General features: G+C 37.3%; 1 protein-coding gene across 1 annotated transcript; it reads left to right on the top strand.

Annotated features, from left to right (window-relative positions):
* Positions 1–353: 353 nt before the first annotated feature.
* Positions 354–14,735, top strand: megf11 (multiple EGF-like-domains 11). Its single transcript, XM_090230827.1, has 3 exons — positions 354–725; positions 3,010–3,191; positions 14,080–14,735. The coding sequence occupies exons 1-3, from the start codon at positions 497–499 to the stop codon at positions 14,185–14,187; spliced, it is 519 nt and encodes a 172-aa protein (XP_090086953.1). The 5' UTR covers positions 354–496; the 3' UTR covers positions 14,188–14,735.
* Positions 14,736–22,779: the final 8,044 nt, after the last annotated feature.

Raw genomic sequence — 22,779 nt, 5'->3', positions numbered from 1 at the left:
CATGTTCTGGGAACCTTTAAAGGACAAACACAACCTAATTACATGTTCTGGGAACCTTTAAAGAACAGACACAACCTAATTACATGTTCTGGGAACCTTTAAAGAACAGACAAAATGTGTTCTGGGAACCTTCAAAGAACAGACAAAATGTGTTCTGGGAACCTTCAAAGAACAGACAAAATGTGTTCTGGGAACGTTCTTGTAACATCAGGTGAATGTTTTTCTTCTTCTAAAAGAAACATTGTTGAATCATCCGGACAACTGGACAGTTTGTTGTTGTTGTGAGAACATTTGCTGTGATCTAACAAATGTTCTGGGAACATTCACAGAACCAATTTTGGTTTGCTGGGTAATCTCTCTGTCTTTCTATCTCTGTCTCTCTGTCCCTCTTTCAAGCTGGATCGCTTTATCTGTCTCTGTCTCTTTCTCTCTCAAACAAACACACTTAATAACCTCCCCCTTGTCTGTGTGTGTGTTCCTCTCCCCAGCTGCTCTGATGATGGAGGAGTTGAACCCTTACACTAAGATCAGTCCAGCGCGGGGAGGTTCAGAGCACCAGTCAGCTGGGGCTGTGATGGGCATCATCTTCCTCCTCCTCCTCATCATGATGGCTATGCTCAGCCTGTTTGTCTGGTTCCGACAGAGACAGAAGGACAAGGGACACCACATGCAGCCTAGTGTGGCATATACACCTGGCCTGAGGATAACAAACACCGACTATTCTGGTGAGTTGACCCCTGACCCTTAACCATAAACACCTGGCCTGAGGATAACACACACCGACTATTCTGGTGAGTTGACCCCTGACCCCTAACCATAAACACCTGGCCTGAGGATAACATACACCGACTATTCTGGTGAGTTGACCCCTGACCCCTAACCATATACACCTGGCCTGAGGATAACACACACCGACTATTCTGGTGAGTTGACCCCTGACCCCTAACCCTAACCCCTGACTCTACCCCCTGACCCCTGACCCCTAATCCTGAACCCTTACCCTGACCATAACCCTAACTCCTAACCCTGTACACCTGGCCTGAGGATAACAAACACTGACTATTCTGGCGAGTTGACCCCTAACCCCTAACCATATACACCTGGCCTGAGGATAACACACACCGACTATTCTGGTGAGTTGACCCCTGACCCCTAACCCCTAACCCTATCCACCTGGCCTGAGGATAACACACACCGACTATTCTGGTGAGTTGACCCCTGACCCCTAACCCCTGACTCTACCCCCTGACCCCTAATCCTGAACCCTTACCCTGACTATAACCCTAACTCCTAACCCTGTACACCTGGCCTGAGGATAACAAACACCGACTATTCTGGTGAGTTGACCCCTGACCCCTGACCCCTAACCATATACACCTGGCCTGAGGATAAGACACACCGACTATTCTGGTGAGTTGACCCCTGACCCCTAACCCTAACCCCTGTCTCTACCCCCTGACCCCTAATCCTGAACCCTTACCCTGACCATAACCCTAACTCCTAACACTGTACACCTGGCCTGAGGATAACAAACACCGACTATTCTGGTGAGTTGACCCCTGACCCCTAACCCTAAACCCTGACTCTACCCCCTGACCCCTAATCCTGAACCCTTACCTTGACCATAACCCTAACTCCTGACCCTGTACACCTGGCCGGAGGCTAACACACACAGACTATTCTGGTGCATTGACTCTGTCTCTAACCCTAACTCAAACTCTAACCCTGACCCCTAACCCTAACCCTGACCTCTAACGCTAACCCTAACTCTGACCCCTAATTCTAACCCTGACCCCTAACCCTAACCCTGACCCCTAACCCTACCCCTAACTCTGACCCCTAACCCCTTAACTCTGACCCCTAACCCTGACCCCTAACTCTGACCCCTAACTCTGACCCCTAACCCTAACCCTAACTCTGACCCATAACCCTGACCCCTAACCCTGACCCCTAACTCTAACCCCTAACTCTGACCCCTAACTCTAACCCTGACCCCTAACTCTAGGCCTGACCCCTAACCCTGACACCTAACCCTAATTCTGACCCTGACCCCTAACTCTGACCCTGACCACGAACTCTGACCCCTAACTCTGCCCCTGCACCTGACCACTAACTCTGACCCCTAACCCTAACCCTGACACCTAAACCCTAATTCTGACCCTGACCACTAACTCCGACCCTGACCAATAACTCTGACCCTGACCCCTAACTCTGACATTGCCCCTAACTCTGAGCCTGACCCCTAACTCTGACCTCTGATCCTGATCCCTAACTCTGACCCCTAAATCTAACCCTGACCACTAACTCTGACCCTGACCCCTAACTCTGACCCTGCCCCGAACTCTGACCCTGACCCCTAACTCTGACCTCTGACCCTGACCCCTAACTCTAACCCTGACCCCTAACTCTGACCCTGACCACTAACTCTTACCCTGACCCCTAACTCTGACCCTGCCCCTAACCCTGACCCCTAACTCTGACCTCTGACCCTGACCCCTAACTCAGACCCCTAACTTTAACCCTGACCACTAACTCTAACCCTGACCCCTAACTCTAACACTGACCCCTAACTCTAACCCTGACCCCTAACTCTAACCCTAACCCTGACCCCTAACTCTAACCCTAACCCCAACCCTGACCCCTAACTCTAACCCTGACCCCTAACTCTAACCCTAACCCCTAACTCTGACCCTGACCCCTAACTCTAACCCTGACCCCTAACTCTAACCCTAACCCCTAACTCTAACCCTGATCTCTAACCCTAACTCTAATCCTAACTCTAACCCTAACCCCTAACTCTAATCCTAACCCTGATCCCAAACCCTACACACCTGCACTCAGAATCATCAGCACTGACCACTCTCTCTCTCTCTCTCTCTGGTAAGCTACCCTGATCCATTTAATCTACAGATAAGAACCCTAAAAAAGTTGTAGTAATTATGTGGTCCATTGGGAGCACTGAAGTAAACTCTCTCTCTCTCTCTCTCTCTCTGTCTCTCTGTCTCTCAGAGTGTGGCAGTACGGTAGCCATGCGTCCCTCCACCCTGGATGTGTCCCAGACTCTAACCCAGAGTGGTAGCAGCTTATCAGGAAGCTGTATCTCCAACCCCTCCTATCACACCGTGTCTGTACCTCAGTATAGCCTGGCCTCAACTATCACCACCAACCTGGATAGCACGTTCACTGTCGCGGTAACACACACACTCACTCAAATGATAAAAGTGGTTTGAATCATGCATACAAAATGGAATACAGATGCTCAACGGAACACCATCATATCTCTACATACAGTGTTTTGCAAAAGTATTCATCCCCCTTGGTGGATTTTGTTGCATAACAACCTGTAATTCAGATGGATTTTTATTTGGATTTCATGTAATGGACATAAACAAACTATTCCAAATTAGTGAAGTGAAATGAAAATCTAAAATTGAAAAGTGGTGCGTGCATATGTATTCACCCCCTTTGCTATGAAGCCCCTAAATAAGATCTGGTGCAACCAATTACCATCAGAAGTCACATAATTAGTTAAATAAAGTCCACCTGTGTGCAGTCTAAGTGTCACATGATCTGTCACATGATCTCATTCTCTGTTCTGAAAGGCCCCAGAGTCTGCAACACCACTAAACAAGGGGCACCACCAAGCAAGCGGCACCATGAAGACCAAGGAGCTCTCCAAACAGGTCAGGGACAAAGTTATGGAGAAGTACAGATCAGGGTTGGGTTATAAAAAAATATCTGAAACTTTGAACATCCCACAGAGCAACATTAAATCCCTTATTAAAAAAAATGGACAAACCTGCAGAGAGAGGGCCGCCCACCAAAACTCACGGACCAGGCAAGGAGGGCATTAATCAGAGAGGCAACAAAGATAACCCTGAAGGAGCTGCAAAGCTCCACAACGGAGATTGGAGTATCTGTCCATAAGACCACTTTAAGCCGTACACTCCACAGAGCTGGGCTTTGTGGAAGAGTGATCAGAAAAAAAGCTATTGCTTAAAGAAAAAAATAAGCAAACAAGTTTGGTGTTCGCCAAAAGGCATGTGGGAGACTCTACAAACATATGGAAGGAGGTACTCTGGTCAGATGAGACTAAAATGTAGCTTTTTGGCCATCATGGAAAATGCTATTTCTGGCACAAACCCAACACCTCTAATCACCCCGAGAACACCATCCCCACAGTGAAGCATGGTGGTGGCAGCATCATGCTGTGGGGATGTTTTTCATCGGCAGGGAAACTGGGAACAGGTCGGAATTGAAGGAATGATAAGTGCCGCTAAATTCAGGGAAATTCTTGAGGGAAACCTGTTTCAGTCTTCCAGAGATTTGAGACTGGGATTGAGTATCTGTGGTATGACTTAAAGATTGCTGTACACCAGCGGAACCCATCCAACTTGAAGGTGCTGAATTTTTTTTGCCTTGAAGAATAGGCAAAAATCCGAGTGGCTAGATGTGCCAAGCTTATAGAGACATACTGTTGGTATTCCAAAAGGTCTCAGTTACATTACAAATGGTCCTTTCGTTCGATAAAGTCCTTCTTTATATCCATAGAAACTCAGTTTAGCTGGCGCGCTTCAGTCAATAATCCACCCAGTTTCCCTCCATCAAAATGCATACAAAATGAATCTCATGCTTTACCAATAAACTTATCCAAACAAGTCAATCAACATTTATAATCCAACCTTAGCTACCCTAATACGCAAATAAACAATACAATTTCAAACAAACAAAAAGAACGCGTTCTCTCTCGTCCATGCGCATGGAAACACTACAGCCAAAATGGGAGCCACTTAGAAAAACTACAACTTCTCCCTCATTTAAAAAAGAAACCAGCCTGAACCTCTTTCTAAAGACTGTTGACATCTAGTGGAAGCCCTAGGAACTGCAAATAATAAAAGTGCCAGCCATTGAAAACAGTGGTAGGCAGATTTTTTTTGGGGGGGGGGGGGGTTTGTCCTCGGGGTCTTGCCTGCCATTTCAGTTCTGTTATACTCACAGACATTATTGTAACAGTTTTAGAAACGTTAGAGTGTTTTTTTTGTATCCAAATCTACCAATTAGCTCTCCTAGCTTCTGGGCCTGAGTAACAGTCAGTTTACTTTGGGCACGCTATTGACTTTGGGAGGGTGAATAGTTTTTTTTTTGTCTTATTTCTTGTTTGTTTCACAATAAAAAATATGTTGCATCTTCAAAGTGGTAGGCATGTTGTGTAAATCAATTGATACAAACCCTTCCAAAAAACAATTTTAATTCCAGGTTGTAAGGCAACAAAATAGGAAAAATGCCACAGGGTGAATACTTTCGCAAGCCACTGTATATCATATATCTATATATACCATCATATATCAATATATACCATCATATATCTATATATACCATCATATATCAATATATACCATCATATATCTATATATACCATCATATATCTATTTATACTTATATATACCATCATATACCTATAAATACCATCATACCTATATATACCATAATATCTATATATACCATCATATCTATTTATAGCTATAAATACCATCATACCTATATATACCATAATATCTATATATACCATCATATCTATTTATAGCTATAAATACCATCATATATATATGTACCATCATATACCTATATATATCATCATATCTCTATATATACCAACATATATATTTATACCTATATATACCAACATATACCTATATATACCATCATACCTATATATACCATCATATACCTATATATACCATCATATACCTATATATACCATCATACCTATATATACCATCATATACCTATATATACCATCATACCTATATATACCATCATATACCTATATATACCATCATACCTATATATACCATCATATACCTATATATACCATCATGTCTATTTATACCTATATATACCATCATACATATATATACCATCATATACCTATAAATACTATCATATCTCTATATATACCATCATATCTGTATATACCACCATACCTATACCTATATACCATCATATATATATATATATACCATCATATCTATATATACCATCATGCTTATATACCATACTCTATATATATATATATATATACCATATACATACCATTATATATCTATAATAACCATCATATACCATCATATACCATCATATCTCTATGCTATCAATACCATCATATCTAGCAATATCATCATATCTCTATATATACCCTTATATATCTATATATACCATCATATATCATATGTCAAACTATACCATCATATCTCTATATATACCATCATATCTCTATACCGTCATATCTATATCTATACCATCATATATCTATTTATATCTCCCTCATATCTCTATATACCATATATCTTTATATATCATCATATATCTATTATATCTATATATCTATTAATACCATTGTATATCTATATACCATCTATACATACCATTATATATCTATATATAACTTCATATCAATATACACCATCATATATCATATGTCTATCTATACCAGCATATCTATATATATATATATATATATATGTCCATCATATCTCTATATATACCATAATATATCTATATATACCATCATATCTATGTATATACCATCATATATCTATATATACCATCATATCTATGTATACCTATATACCATCATATATATATAATCTATAATAATAATAATAACCATCATATCTATGTATATCATATCTATGTATACCTATATACCATCATATTTATATATCATCATATCTATATACCATAATATCTATATACCATCATATCTATGTATACCTATATACCATCATATATATTTAATCTATAATAATAATAATAACCATCATATCTATGTATACCTATATACCATAATATTTATATAATCTATAATAATAATTATAACCATCATATCTATGTATACCTATATACCATCATATTTATATACCATCATATCTATGTATACATATTTACCATCATATCTATGTATACCATCATATCTATGTATACCATCATATTTATATACCATCATCTCTATGTATACCTATTTACCATCATACCATCATATCTATGTATACCATCATATTTATATACCATCATATCTATGTATACCTATATACCATCATATTTATATACCATCATATCTATGTATACCATCATATCTATATACCATCATATCTATGTATACCTATTTACCATCATACCTATATACCATCATATCTATATACCATCATATCTATGTATACCTATATACCATCATATCTATGTATACCTATATACCATCATATCTATGTATACCTATATACCCTCATATCTATATACCATCATATCTATGTATACCTATATACCATCATATATCAATATATCAAATATCTACAAATACCGCCATATATCTATATATACCATATATCTATATATACCATATCTCTATATATACCATATCTCTATATATACCATATCTCTATATATACCATATCTCTATATATACCATATATCTATATATACCATATATCTATATATACCATATCTCTATATATACCATATCTCTATATATACCATATCTCTATATATACCATATACCATATATCTATATATACCATATATCTATATATACCATATCTCTATATATACCATATCTCTATATATACCATATCTCTATATATACCATATATCTATATATACCATATCTCTATATATACCATATCTCTATATATACCATATCTCTATATATACCATATCTCTATATATACCATATCTCTATATATACCATATACCATATCTCTATATATACCATATCTCTATATATACCATATACCATATCTCTATATATACCATATCTCTATATATACCATATCTCTATATATACCATATCTCTATATATACCATATCTCTATATATACCATATCTCTATATATACCATATATCTATATATACCATATCTCTATATATACCATATCTCTATATATACCATATCTCTATATATACCATATACCATATCTCTATATATACCATATCTCTATATATACCATATCTCTATATATACCATATCTCTATATATACCATATACCATATCTCTATATATACCATATCTCTATATATACCATATCTCTATATATACCATATCTCTATATATACCATATCTCTATATATACCATATCTCTATATATACCATATCTCTATATATACCATATCTCTATATATACCATATCTCTATATATACCATATCTCTATATATACCATATCTCTATATATACCATATCTCTATATATACCATATCTCTATATATACCATATCTCTATATATACCATATCTCTATATATACCATATCTCTATATATACCATATCTCTATATATACCATATCTCTATATATACCATATACCATATATCTATATATACCATATCTCTATATATACCATATCTCTATATATACCATATCTCTATATATACCATATCTCTATATATACCATATCTCTATATATACCATATACCATATCTCTATATATACCATATACCATATATCTATATATACCATATCTCTATATATACCATATCTCTATATATACCATATCTCTATATATACCATATATCTATATATACCATATCTCTATATATACCATATATCTATATATACCATATCTCTATATATACCATATCTCTATATATACCATATCTCTATATATACCATATATCTATATATACCATATACCATATATCTATATATACCATATCTCTATATATACCATATATCTATATATACCATATCTCTATATATACCATATCTCTATATATACCATATCTCTATATATACCATATACCATATCTCTATATATACCATATCTCTATATATACCATATCTCTATATATACCATATCTCTATATATACCATATCTCTATATATACCATATCTCTATATATACCATATCTCTATATATACCATATATCTATATATACCATATATCTATATATACCATATCTCTATATATACCATATCTCTATATATACCATATCTCTATATATACCATATACCATATCTCTATATATACCATATATCTATATATACCATATCTCTATATATACCATATATCTATATATACCATATCTCTATATATACCATATATCTATATATACCATATCTCTATATATACCATATACCATATATCTATATATACCATATCTCTATATATACCATATCTCTATATATACCATATCTCTATATATACCATATATCTATATATACCATATCTCTATATATACCATATATCTATATATACCATATCTCTATATATACCATATACCATATATCTATATATACCATATCTCTATATATACCATATCTCTATATATACCATATCTCTATATATACCATATATCTATATATACCATATCTCTATATATACCATATATCTATATATACCATATCTCTATATATACCATATCTCTATATATACCATATCTCTATATATACCATATATCTATATATACCATATACCATATATCTATATATACCATATCTCTATATATACCATATATCTATATATACCATATCTCTATATATACCATATCTCTATATATACCATATCTCTATATATACCATATACCATATCTCTATATATACCATATCTCTATATATACCATATCTCTATATATACCATATCTCTATATATACCATATCTCTATATATACCATATCTCTATATATACCATATCTCTATATATACCATATATCTATATATACCATATATCTATATATACCATATCTCTATATATACCATATCTCTATATATACCATATCTCTATATATACCATATACCATATCTCTATATATACCATATCTCTATATATACCATATCTCTATATATACCATATCTCTATATATACCATATCTCTATATATACCATATCTCTATATATACCATATCTCTATATATACCATATCTCTATATATACCATATCTCTATATATACCATATCTCTATATATACCATATCTCTATATATACCATATCTCTATATATACCATATATCTATATATACCATATCTCTATATATACCATATATCAATATATACCATATATCTATATATACCATATCTCTATATATACCATATCTCTATATATACCATATCTCTATATATACCATATACCATATATCTATATATACCATATCTCTATATATACCATATCTCTATATATACCATATACCATATCTCTATATATACCATATCTCTATATATACCATATACCATATCTCTATATATACCATATCTCTATATATACCATATCTCTATATATACCATATCTCTATATATACCATATCTCTATATATACCATATATCTATATATACCATATCTCTATATATACCATATCTCTATATATACCATATCTCTATATATACCATATCTCTATATATACCATATCTCTATATATACCATATACCATATCTCTATATATACCATATCTCTATATATACCATATCTCTATATATACCATATCTCTATATATACCATATCTCTATATATACCATATACCATATCTCTATATATACCATATCTCTATATATACCATATACCATATCTCTATATATACCATATCTCTATATATACCATATCTCTATATATACCATATCTCTATATATACCATATCTCTATATATACCATATACCATATCTCTATATATACCATATCTCTATATATACCATATCTCTATATATACCATATCTCTATATATACCATATCTCTATATATACCATATACCATATCTCTATATATACCATATCTCTATATATACCATATATCTATATATACCATATCTCTATATATACCATATCTCTATATATACCATATCTCTATATATACCATATCTCTATATATACCATATCTCTATATATACCATATCTCTATATATACCATATATCAATATATACCATATCTCTATATATACCATATCTCTATATATACCATATCTCTATATATACCATATCTCTATATATACCATATACCATATCTCTATATATACCATATCTCTATATATACCATATCTCTATATATACCATATCTCTATATATACCATATCTCTATATATACCATATCTCTATATATACCATATATCTATATATACCATATCTCTATATATACCATATATCAATATATACCATATCTCTATATATACCATATCTCTATATATACCATATCTCTATATATACCATATACCATATCTCTATATATACCATATCTCTATATATACCATATATCTATATATACCATATCTCTATATATACCATATATCTATATATACCATATCTCTATATATACCATATATCTATATATACCATATCTCTATATATACCATATCTCTATATATACCATATCTCTATATATACCATATCTCTATATATACCATATATCAATATATACCATATCTCTATATATACCATATCTCTATATATACCATATCTCTATATATACCATATCTCTATATATACCATATATCAATATATACCATATCTCTATATATACCATATCTCTATATATACCATATACCATATATCTATATATACCATATACCATATCTCTATATATACCATATCTCTATATATACCATATCTCTATATATACCATATCTCTATATATACCATATCTCTATATATACCATATACCATATCTCTATATATACCATATACCATATATCTATATATACCATACCATATTATATACCATACCTACCATATTATATATACCATACATACCATATTATATATACCATACATACCATATTATATATACCATATATCAATATATACCATATCTCTATATATACCATATCTCTATATATACCATATCTCTATATATACCATATACCATATCTCTATATAAACCATATCTCTATATATACCATATACCATATCTCTATATATACCATATCTCTATATATACCATATATCTATATATACCATATCTCTATATATACCATATATCTATATATACCATATCTCTATATATACCATATCTCTATATATACCATATCTCTATATATACCATATCTCTATATATACCATATCTCTATATATACCATATATCTATATATACCATATCTCTATATATACCATATCTCTATATATACCATATCTCTATATATACCATATATCTATATATACCATATCTCTATATATACCATATATCAATATATACCATATCTCTATATATACCATATCTCTATATATACCATATCTCTATATATACCATATCTCTATATATACCATATCTCTATATATACCATATCTCTATATATACCATATCTCTATATATACCATATCTCTATATATACCATATACCATATCTCTATATATACCATATCTCTATATATACCATATCTCTATATATACCATATCTCTATATATACCATATACCATATCTCTATATATACCATATCTCTATATATACCATATCTCTATATATACCATATCTCTATATATACCATATACCATATCTCTATATATACCATATCTCTATATATACCATATCTCTATATATACCATATACCATATCTCTATATATACCATATACCATATCTCTATATATACCATATCTCTATATATACCATATCTCTATATATACCATATCTCTATATATACCATATCTCTATATATACCATATCTCTATATATACCATATCTCTATATATACCATATATCTATATATACCATATATCTATATATACCATATCTCTATATATACCATATCTCTATATATACCATATCTCTATATATACCATATCTCTATATATACCATATACCATATCTCTATATATACCATATCTCTATATATACCATATCTCTATATATACCATATCTCTATATATACCATATACCATATATCTATATATACCATATCTCTATATATACCATATCTCTATATATACCATATATCTATATATACCATATCTCTATATATACCATATATCTATATATACCATATCTCTATATATACCATATATCTATATATACCATATATCTATATATACCATATCTCTATATATACCATATATCTATATATACCATATACCATATCTCTATATATACCATATCTCTATATATACCATATATCTATATATACCATATACCATATCTCTATATATACCATATCTCTATATATACCATATCTCTATATATACCATATATCTATATATACCATATCTCTATATATACCATATCTCTATATATACCATATATCTATATATACCATATCTCTATATATACCATATCTCTATATATACCATATACCATATATCTATATATACCATATCTCTATATATACCATATACCATATCTCTATATTTACCATATACCATATATCTATATATACCATATCTCTATATATACCATATACCATATATCTATATATACCATATACCATATCTCTATATATACCATATCTCTATATATACCATATCTCTATATATACCATATATCTATATATACCATATATCTATATATACCATATCTCTATATATACCATATACCATATATCTATATATACCATATCTCTATATATACCATATACCATATCTCTATATATACCATATACCATATCTCTATATATACCATATCTCTATATATACCATATCTCTATATATACCATATATCTATATATACCATATACCATATCTCTATATATACCATATCTCTATATATACCATATATCTATATATACCATATCTCTATATATACCATATCTCTATATATACCATATCTCTATATATACCATATATCTATATATACCATATCTCTATATATACCATATCTCTATATATACCATATCTCTATATATACCATATCTCTATATATACCATATCTCTATATATACCATATACCATATCTCTATATATACCATATACCATATATCTATATATACCATATCTCTATATATACCATATACCATATATCTTATATATCATATATATTCCATTATATATATCGAAATATGCCATCATATCTATTTACCATTATATATCAATACCTGCATATATCTCTATTCTATCTTGTATGTTCAGTACATTTTTGTCTTAGATTTGAATCAGCCCTAATGTTAATACAGTGTGTTTCCTTCATCAGTCCAGCTCCCTGAAAGGAGTCAGGAATGGATCAGAGTGGAGAGCCTACTGCAACCTCAACCACCTGGGTATGTCTCCTCCTCTCCTCTCTCCTCCTCTCTCCTCCTAACCCCTCACTCCTCCTCTCTCCTCCTCTCCTCTCTCCTCTCTCTCTAACCCTACTGCAACCTCAACCACCTGGGTATGTCTCCCCCTCTCTCCTCCTCTCCCCTTTCTCCTCCTCTCTCCTCCTCTCCTCTCCTCTCTCTCCAACCCTACTGCAACCTCAACCACCTGGGTATGTCTCCTCCTCTCTCCTCCTCTCTCCTCCTAACCCCTCGCTCCTCCTCTCTCCTCCTCTCCTCTCTCTCTAACCCTAATCCTACTGCAACCTCAACCACCTGGGTATGTCTCCTCCTCTCTCCTCCTCCTCCTCTCCCCTTTCTCCTCCTCTCTCCTCCTCTCTCTCTCTCTAACCCTACTGCAACCTCAACCACCTGTGTATGTCTCCTCCTAACCCCTCACTCCTCCTCTCCTCTCTCTCTAACCCTAACCCTACTGCAACCTCAACCACCTGGGTATGTCTCCTCTTCTCTCCTCCTCTCTCCTCCTCTCCTCTCTCTCTAATCCTACTGCAACCTCAACCACCTGGGTATGGCTCCTCCACTCTCCTCCTAACCCCTCGCTCCTCCTCTCCTCTCTCTCTAACCTGAACCCTACTGCAACCTCAACCACCTGGGTATGGCTCCTCCTCTCTCCTCCTCTCCTCTCTCTCCTCCTCTCCTCTCTCCTCCTCTTTCCTCATCCTCCTCCTCTCCCATTTCTCCTCCTCTCCCCTCTCTCTAACCCTAACTCTACTGCAACCTCAACCACCTGGGTATGTCTCCTCCTCTCTCCTCTCTTCTCCTCCTCCTCCTCTCCCCTTTCTCCTCCTCTCTCCTCTATCCTCCTCCTCCTCTTCCCTTGCTCCTCCTCTCCTCTCTCTCTAACCCTAACCCTACTGCAACCTCAACCACCTGGTTATGGCTCCTCCTCTCTCCTCCTCTCCTCTCTCTCCTTCTCTCTCCTCTCTCCTTCTCTCTCCTCCTCCCTTTCTCCTCCTCTCCTCTCTCTCTAACCCTAACCCTACTGCAACCTCAACCACCTGGGTATGTCTCCTCCTCTCCTCTCCTCTCCTCTCTCCTCCTCCTCCTCTCCCCTTTCTACTCCTCTCTCCTCCTCTCCCCTCTCTCTAACCCTAACCCTACTGCAACCTCAAACACCTGGGTATGTCTCCTCCTCTCCCCTCACTCCTCCTCTCTTCTCTCTTCTCACTCCTCCTCCTTCTCTCCCGTCACTCCTCCACTCCCCTCTCAACTTCTCTCTCTCTCTCCTCTCCTCTCCTCTAACTCTAACCCTACTGCAACCTCAACCACCTAGGTATTGCTCCTTCTCTCTCTCTCTAACCCTAACCTTACTGCAACTTCAACCACCTGGGTGTCTTCTTCCCTCTCCTCTCTCCTCCTCCTCCTCTCTCATCTCCCCTCTCTTCTCTAACCCGTAACCGTACTGCAACGTATGTATGTCTCCTCCCCTCTCTCCTCCTCTCCCCTCTCTCCTCCTATCCTCCTCTCTCCTCCTGTCCTACTCTCTTCTCTCTCCTCCTCTTCTCTCTCCTCCACTCTTCTCTCTCCTCCTCTTCTCTCTCCCACTGTAGCCTATAGGATATAGGAGCTCTCAGTCAGGGATTTAGGAGCTCTCAGTCAGGGATATAGGAGCTCTCAGTCAGGGATATAGGAGCTCTCAGTCAGGGATATAGGAGCTCTCAGTCAGGGATTTAGGAGCTCTCAGTCAGGGATTTAGGAGCTCTCAGTCAGGGATTTAGCAGCTCTCAGTCAGGGATATAGGAGCTCTCAGTCAGGGATTTAGGAGCTCTCAGTCAGGGATTTAGGAGCTCTCAGTCAGGGATATAGGAGCTCTCAGTCAGGGATATAGGAGCTCTCAGTTAGGGATTTAGGAGCTCTCAGTCAGGGATTTAGGAGCTCTCAGTCAGGGATTTAGGAGCTCTCAGTCAGGGATTTAGGAGCTCTCAGTCAGGGATATAGGAGCTCTCAGTCAGGGATATAGGAGCTCTCAGTCAGGGGTATAGGAGCTCTCAGTCAGGGATATAGGAGCTCTCAGTCAGGGATATATGAGCTCTCAGTCAGAAGTATAGAAGCTCTCAGTCAGGGATATAGGAGCTCTCAGTCAGGGATATATGAGCTCTCAGTCAGGAGTATAGGAGCTCTCAGTCAGGGGTATAGGAGCTCTCAGTCAGGGGTATAGGAGCTCTCAGTCAGGGATATAGGAGCTCTCAGTCAGGGATTTAGGAGCTCTCAGTCAGGGATATAGGAGCTCTCAGTCAGGGATATAGGAGCTTTCAGTCAGGGATTTAGGAGCTCTCAGTCAGGGATATAGGAGCTCTCAGTCAGGGATATAGGAGCTCTCAGTCAGGGATTTAGGAGCTCTCAGTCAGGGATTTAGGAGCTCTCAGTCAGGGATTTAGGAGCTCTCAGTCAGGGATATAGGAGCTCTCAGTCAGGGATTTAGCAGCTCTCAGTCAGGGATATAGGAGCTCTCAGTCAGGGATATAGGAGCTTTCAGTCAGGGATTTAGGAGCTCTCAGTCAGGGATATAGGAGCTCTCAGTCAGGGATATAGGAGCTCTCAGTCAGGGATTTAGGAGCTCTCAGTCAGGGATTTAGGAGCTCTCAGTCAGGGATTTAGGAGCTCTCAGTCAGGGATATAGGAGCTCTCAGTCAGGGATTTAGCAGCTCTCAGTCAGGGATATAGGAGCTCTCAGTCAGGGATATAGGAGCTCTCAGTCAGGGATTTAGGAGCTCTCAGTCAGGGATATAGGAGCTCTCAGTCAGGGATATAGGAGCTCTCAGTCAGGGATATAGGAGCTCTCAGTCAGGGATATAGGAGCTCTCAGTCAGGGATTTAGGAGCTCTCAGTCAGGGATTTAGGAGCTCTCAGTCAGGGATTTAGGAGCTCTCATTCAGGGGTATAGGAGCTCTCAGTCAGGGATATAGGAGCTCTCAGTCAGGGATATAGGAGCTCTCAGTCAGGGGTATAGGAGCTCTCAGTCAGGGATATAGGAGCTCTCAGTCAGGGATATAGGAGCTCTCAGTCAGGAGTATAGGAGCTCTCAGTCAGGGGTATAGGAGCTCTCAGTCAGGGATATAGGAGCTCTCAGTCAGGGATATAGGAGCTCTCAGTCAGGGGTATAGGAGCTCTCAGTCAGGGGTATAGGAGCTCTCATAAGGCTCAGGCAGGACCAGATTCAGAGCTGAGATTAGCAAACGTGACTCTGACTTTTGTGTGGATCATTCATTGATGTCTAAAATTTGAGTTACCTCAGGCCCTAAACTAAACAATGGGGAGGGAGATATTGGAACCATGAGGGGGCCTCATCTAGAGAAGGAGAGTCCCACCTTCCCCATTGCCTCACTTATCCTCTTCTATTTGTTTCTATTAATTCTCTCTCTCTCTCTCTCTCTCTCTCTCTCTCTCTCTCTCTCTCTCTCTCTGTCTCTCTCTCTCTCTGTCTCTCTCTCTCTCTCTCTCTCTCTCTCTCTCTCAGAGCCAACTGTTAGTGTTCTACAGGGACTTAATGGAATGGCCACTGGTTTCTCCCAGAATCCCTATGACCTTCCCCGGAGCAGCCACCTACCCAGCGGCCTCAACCTCATCCCCCGCCACTACGACATCCTGCCCATGAGCCACAGCCCCACAGACACCCCACCCCCTCCCCCAGAGAGCCCCAGCTCCCTGCTCTAGAGGAAGGGACATACCCTGGTCCCTCCATCCAGCCCCTGACATTGTTTCTGACAACGTTTGGCTAACATCCAAACTAACATCCAGCCCTCTCCCCGTTTCCATGCATGATGACAATGTAGTAGTGAGGATGCTATCAGCGATAGAGGGCAGGGGTTGGAGCTAGTTTACACCATGAGGACTGAGGAGGACAGAGAGGGATCGACTCCCCCTTTAAACCCTAATGAGGAGAAAGAGAAAGAGAGAGAGAGCCCCCTCCTCTTCACCGTTACAGAGACTCACACACCAGCCACCATTCATCTGCTGTTTCCTCCAAGACTGTCAGTGGGAAGACTCCAACTTTTCACTCTGGACCTCTGGAATGGATCCTACCATTGATTTTAAAGTGTACTAAGGTGACATCATGTTCCTAATATTCCCAGTATAGACGTGTGGTCAGACAAATGATATCCACAGAAGTTAGATCAAAGTATCCACCAATGTGTCAGTCCTGACCTGAGCTCTCTCTCTGTGGTGTGACTGAGAGACATGATGACTCCTGCAGTCATTCAGACCAGACCTGAGAGCTCTCTCTCTCTGTGGTGTGACTGAGAGACATGATGACTCCTGCAGTCATTCAGACCAGACCTGAGAGCTCTCTCTCTCTCTGTGGTGTGACTGAGAGACATGATGACTCCTGCAGTCATTCAGACCAGACCTGAGAGCTCTCTCTCTCTCTGTGGTGTGACTGAGAGACATGATGACTCCTGCAGTCATTCAGACCAGACCTGAGCGCTCTCTCTCTCTCTGTGGTGTGACTGAGAGACATGATGACTCCTGTAGTCATTCAGACCAGACCTGAGCGCTCTCTCTCTCTGTGGTGTGACTGAGAGACATGATGACTCCTGTAGTCATTCAGACCAGACCTGAGTGCTCTGTCTCTCGGTGGTGTGACTGAGAGACATGATGACTCCTGCAGTCATTCAGACCAGACCTGAGCGCTCTCTCTCTGTGGTGTGACTGAGAGACATGATGACTCCTGCAGTCATTCAGACCAGACCTGAGCGCTCTCTCTCTCTCTGTGGTGTGACTGAGAGACATGATGACTCCTGCAGTCATTCAGACCAGACCTGAGCGCTCTCTCTCTCTCTGTGGTGTGACTGAGAGACATGATGACTCCTGCAGTCATTCAGACCAGACTTGAGCGCTCTCTCTCTCTGTGGTGTGACTGAGAGACATGATGACTCCTGCAGTCATTCAGACCAGACGTGAGCGCTCTCTCTCTCTCTGTGGTGTGACTGAGAGACATGATGACTCCTGCAGTCATTCAGACCAGACGTGAGCGCTCTCTCTCTCTGTGGTGTGACTGAGAGACATGATGACTCCTGCAGTCATTCAGTCACCCAGGAACTCACCAGTGACCGTACTTCTGGGTAGACAGAGAGATTCCCAGGGAACTAGAGATGACTAAGTACCACCTGTACAAGTATCCCATCCAATAGGATCCCAAGCCCCAAACTGATAAAGCATGGTTAAATAGTAAGATAATATAGTCATGGTTTCCTGATCAGTGATGTAAAACTACGATCAATATAATTTATTGACCAGACTACAGTTGTTTACTATGTGAAAGCATTTCTTCTTTCAAAATCACATGTCCGTTTACATTTGGTGACGACTGATTAAGTGATATTTTGTATTTATTATAATGTAATGACTTATTTATTTATTGTTTACACTAGTAACAAACAAAACAACAACAAAACAAGTGAGCATGATACAAATGAAGAAAACCCAATGTAAATAATAACAGGATTTATCAGGTGCGATCTGTGTCATGTGTGCAACGTTATGAAATTGTACTAGCCTGATTTACCAGTCTGTTTTGTGCTAACATTCTACTCCTTGTCATGTCAAACATGACCCAGAGTAAAAGGGAGTGGAACGTTAGCACAAAACAGGTTATGGATTTCAGGCTATAACTGTGCTCTTGTCAGGAGTTGCAGTTCCCGGATGAAAGGTATTCCTGAATGTGAAACTGAAACCAGGCTAAATGCTTTACAGTAGCCTCACTAAGGAACCAAACAGAACCAAACTAAAACAAAAAAGGGAGGGACTTACCTAAATTTGTCCAATAGAAACTCCTGATCGAGTTCCAATGAAAAAAGAAGTATCATGGTCTTCAGGCTTCTTCTCTGCTTTTTCCCCTGAAAACCGGATGCTTCCGTTTGTTTCTGCTTGGTAACCCCATTCAAGGTGGTAAAGCGTTTTCCATTTCGGGGAAAAAGTTTTGCAACTGTTTGCTACGGTGTGCGCTAATGATTACACCCCTTGGTGAGAACTTGAAGTGAAGTGAAACAGCAATGGAATGTATGAACATGAGCCAGACTAAACAAACTAGGCCTTAAAACAATATGATGATTGCATTGGGAATAATGTGTAAATGAAAAAAATATATATATTTAGAATTTTGTTTTGTGGTGATAATACTTTACTTTTATCTAATTTGATAGAACCTTATAGATCTTTAGTTTTTCAAAAGTGATCTGATCGGATAGAATTAAATGCATAGAAATAGAATGAATAGAACAGCCGTGTCGTTGACTTGAATGGGGACGCACCTCTCTTTTCGTTATATTTCTATGCGTTTTAACCCTATCCGATCAGATCACTTTTTGAAAAACTGGGGCCTGCTTGTCCACTGTACAGTACCAGCTAAAAGGGTAGACCAGAGATCACACACATGGATCAGCTAGGGAACGACGTCCACATTCATTTTTAATAAAGACAATATTTTGCCCAAAATGTCATAGGATTATATTCAGTGATCTTCGTTGTAGTATATATGATGTATGTTAGATATCCATCTGAAAGGGCAGCAGAATTTAACACAGGATCATTTATCAGGATGAAATGTTCAGAAACACTGGGCCCAGATGATGATTCCCTTTGTAGTGTTCAACCAGGGCCCATAGGGCTACATAGTAGTGCACTAAATATGACATAGGGAGCTATTTGGGACTCAAACAGACATAAGACATCATTTTAGTAATGGGACAGTATGTCATTACCTCCAGCTAGTATGTTGTTCAGTAATAGGACATTGTGTCATTATCTCCAGCCAGAGTTGATCAGTAATAGGATATTGTGGCATTATCTCCAGGCAGTGTGTTGATCAGTAATAGGACATTGTGTCATTATCTTCAGCCAGTGTTGATCAGTAATAGGACAGTATGTCATTATCTCCAGCTAGTATGTTGATCAATAATAGGACAGTACGTCATTATCTCCAGACAGTGTTGATCAGTAATAGGACAGTATGTCATTATCTTCAGACAGTGTTGATCAGTAATACGACAGTATGTCATTATCTCCAGCCAGATGTTGATCAGTAATAGTACAGTATGTCATTATCTCCAGCCAGATGTTGATCAGTAATAGGACAGCATGTCATTATCTCCAGCCAGATGTTGATCAGTAATAGGACAGTATGTCATTATCTCCAGCCAGATGTTGATCAGTAATAGGACAGTATGTCATTATCTCCAGACAGATGTTGATAATATTATGACTGACTTATTCTTGAATACAAGCTTCACTTTATATTGCTGTTATCTACATGCTACTTGATGTTTCAGAATCTAAATGACTAATTAAACGCTCAGATAATATATTCACCATATATTAGCCTAGTTCCTAAAACCATGCAAATAACATACTGGACATTTTTATTTTGGGGTTTCAGATTGAGACTAACAGGTTTCCATCCAATTGGTTTTTAATGTGAACATTATTTACATAAAGAAAATATGACATTATCCCCAGCTAGTATGTTGATCAGTAATAGGACAGTATGCCATTATCCCCAGCTAGTATGTTGATCAGTAATAGGACAGTATGCCATTATCCCCAGTTAGTATGTTGATCAGTAATAGGACAGTATGCCATTATCCCCAGCTAGTATGTGGATCAGTAATAGGACAGTATGCCATTATCCCCAGCTAGTATGTTGATCAGTAATAGGACAGTATGCCATTATCCCCAGCTAGTATGTTGATCAGTAATAGGACAGTATGCCATTATCCCCAGCTAGTATGTTGATCAGTAATAGGACAGTATGCCATTATCCCCAGCTAGTATGTTGATCAGTAATAGGACAGTATGCCATTATCCCCAGCTAGTATGTTGATCAGTAATAGGACAGTATGCCATTATCCCCAGCTAGTATGTTGATCAGTAATAGGACAGTATGCCATTATCCCCAGCTAGTATGTTGATCAGTAATAGGACAGTATGCCATTATCCCCAGCTAGTATGTTGATCAGTAATAGGACAGTATGTCATTATCTCCAGCTAGTATGTTGATCAGTAATAGGACAGTATGCCATTATCCCCAGCTAGTATGTTGATCAGTAATAGGACAGTATGCCATTATCCCCAGCTAGTATGTTGATCAGTAATAGGACAGTATGCCATTATCCCCAGCTAGTATGTTGATCAGTAATAGGACAGTATGACATTATCCCCAGCTAGTATGTTGATCAGTAATAGGACAGTATGACATTATCCCCAGCTAGTATGTTGATCAGTAATAGGACAGTATGCCATTATCCCCAGCTAGTATGTTGATCAGTAATAGGACAGTATGCCATTATCCCCAGCTAGTATGTTGATCAGTAATAGGACAGTATGTCATTATCCCCAGCTAGTATGTTGATCAGTAATAGGACAGTATGCCATTATCCCCAGCTAGTATGTTGATCAGTAATAGGACAGTATGTCATTATCCCCAGCTAGTATGTTGATCAGTAATAGGACAGTATGCCATTATCCCCAGCTAGTATGTTGATCAGTAACAGGACAGTATGACATTATCCCCAGCTAGTATGTTGATCAGTAATAGGACAGTATGACATTATCCCCAGCTAGTATGTTGATCAGTAATA

This window comes from Oncorhynchus mykiss, chromosome 4 (assembly GCF_057628025.1).
Source record: "Oncorhynchus mykiss isolate SJ-2025 chromosome 4, ASM5762802v1, whole genome shotgun sequence".
Classification (NCBI taxonomy): Eukaryota; Metazoa; Chordata; class Actinopteri; order Salmoniformes; family Salmonidae; genus Oncorhynchus; species Oncorhynchus mykiss.
Note: the sequence above shows the minus strand (reverse complement) of the source record. Positions and strands in the feature narration are given on the sequence as shown.

Excerpts from the sequence above, each read along its gene's own strand:
- megf11 (XM_090230827.1), top strand. The coding sequence starts at position 497 with ATGATGGAGGAGTTGAACCCTTACACTAAGATCAGTCCAGCGCGGGGA. Across the intron at positions 726-3,009 it reads AACAAACACCGACTATTCTG|AGTGTGGCAGTACGGTAGCC; the intron begins GTGAGTTGACCC and ends TCTGTCTCTCAG. Across the intron at positions 3,192-14,079 it reads ATAGCACGTTCACTGTCGCG|TCCAGCTCCCTGAAAGGAGT; the intron begins GTAACACACACA and ends TTCCTTCATCAG.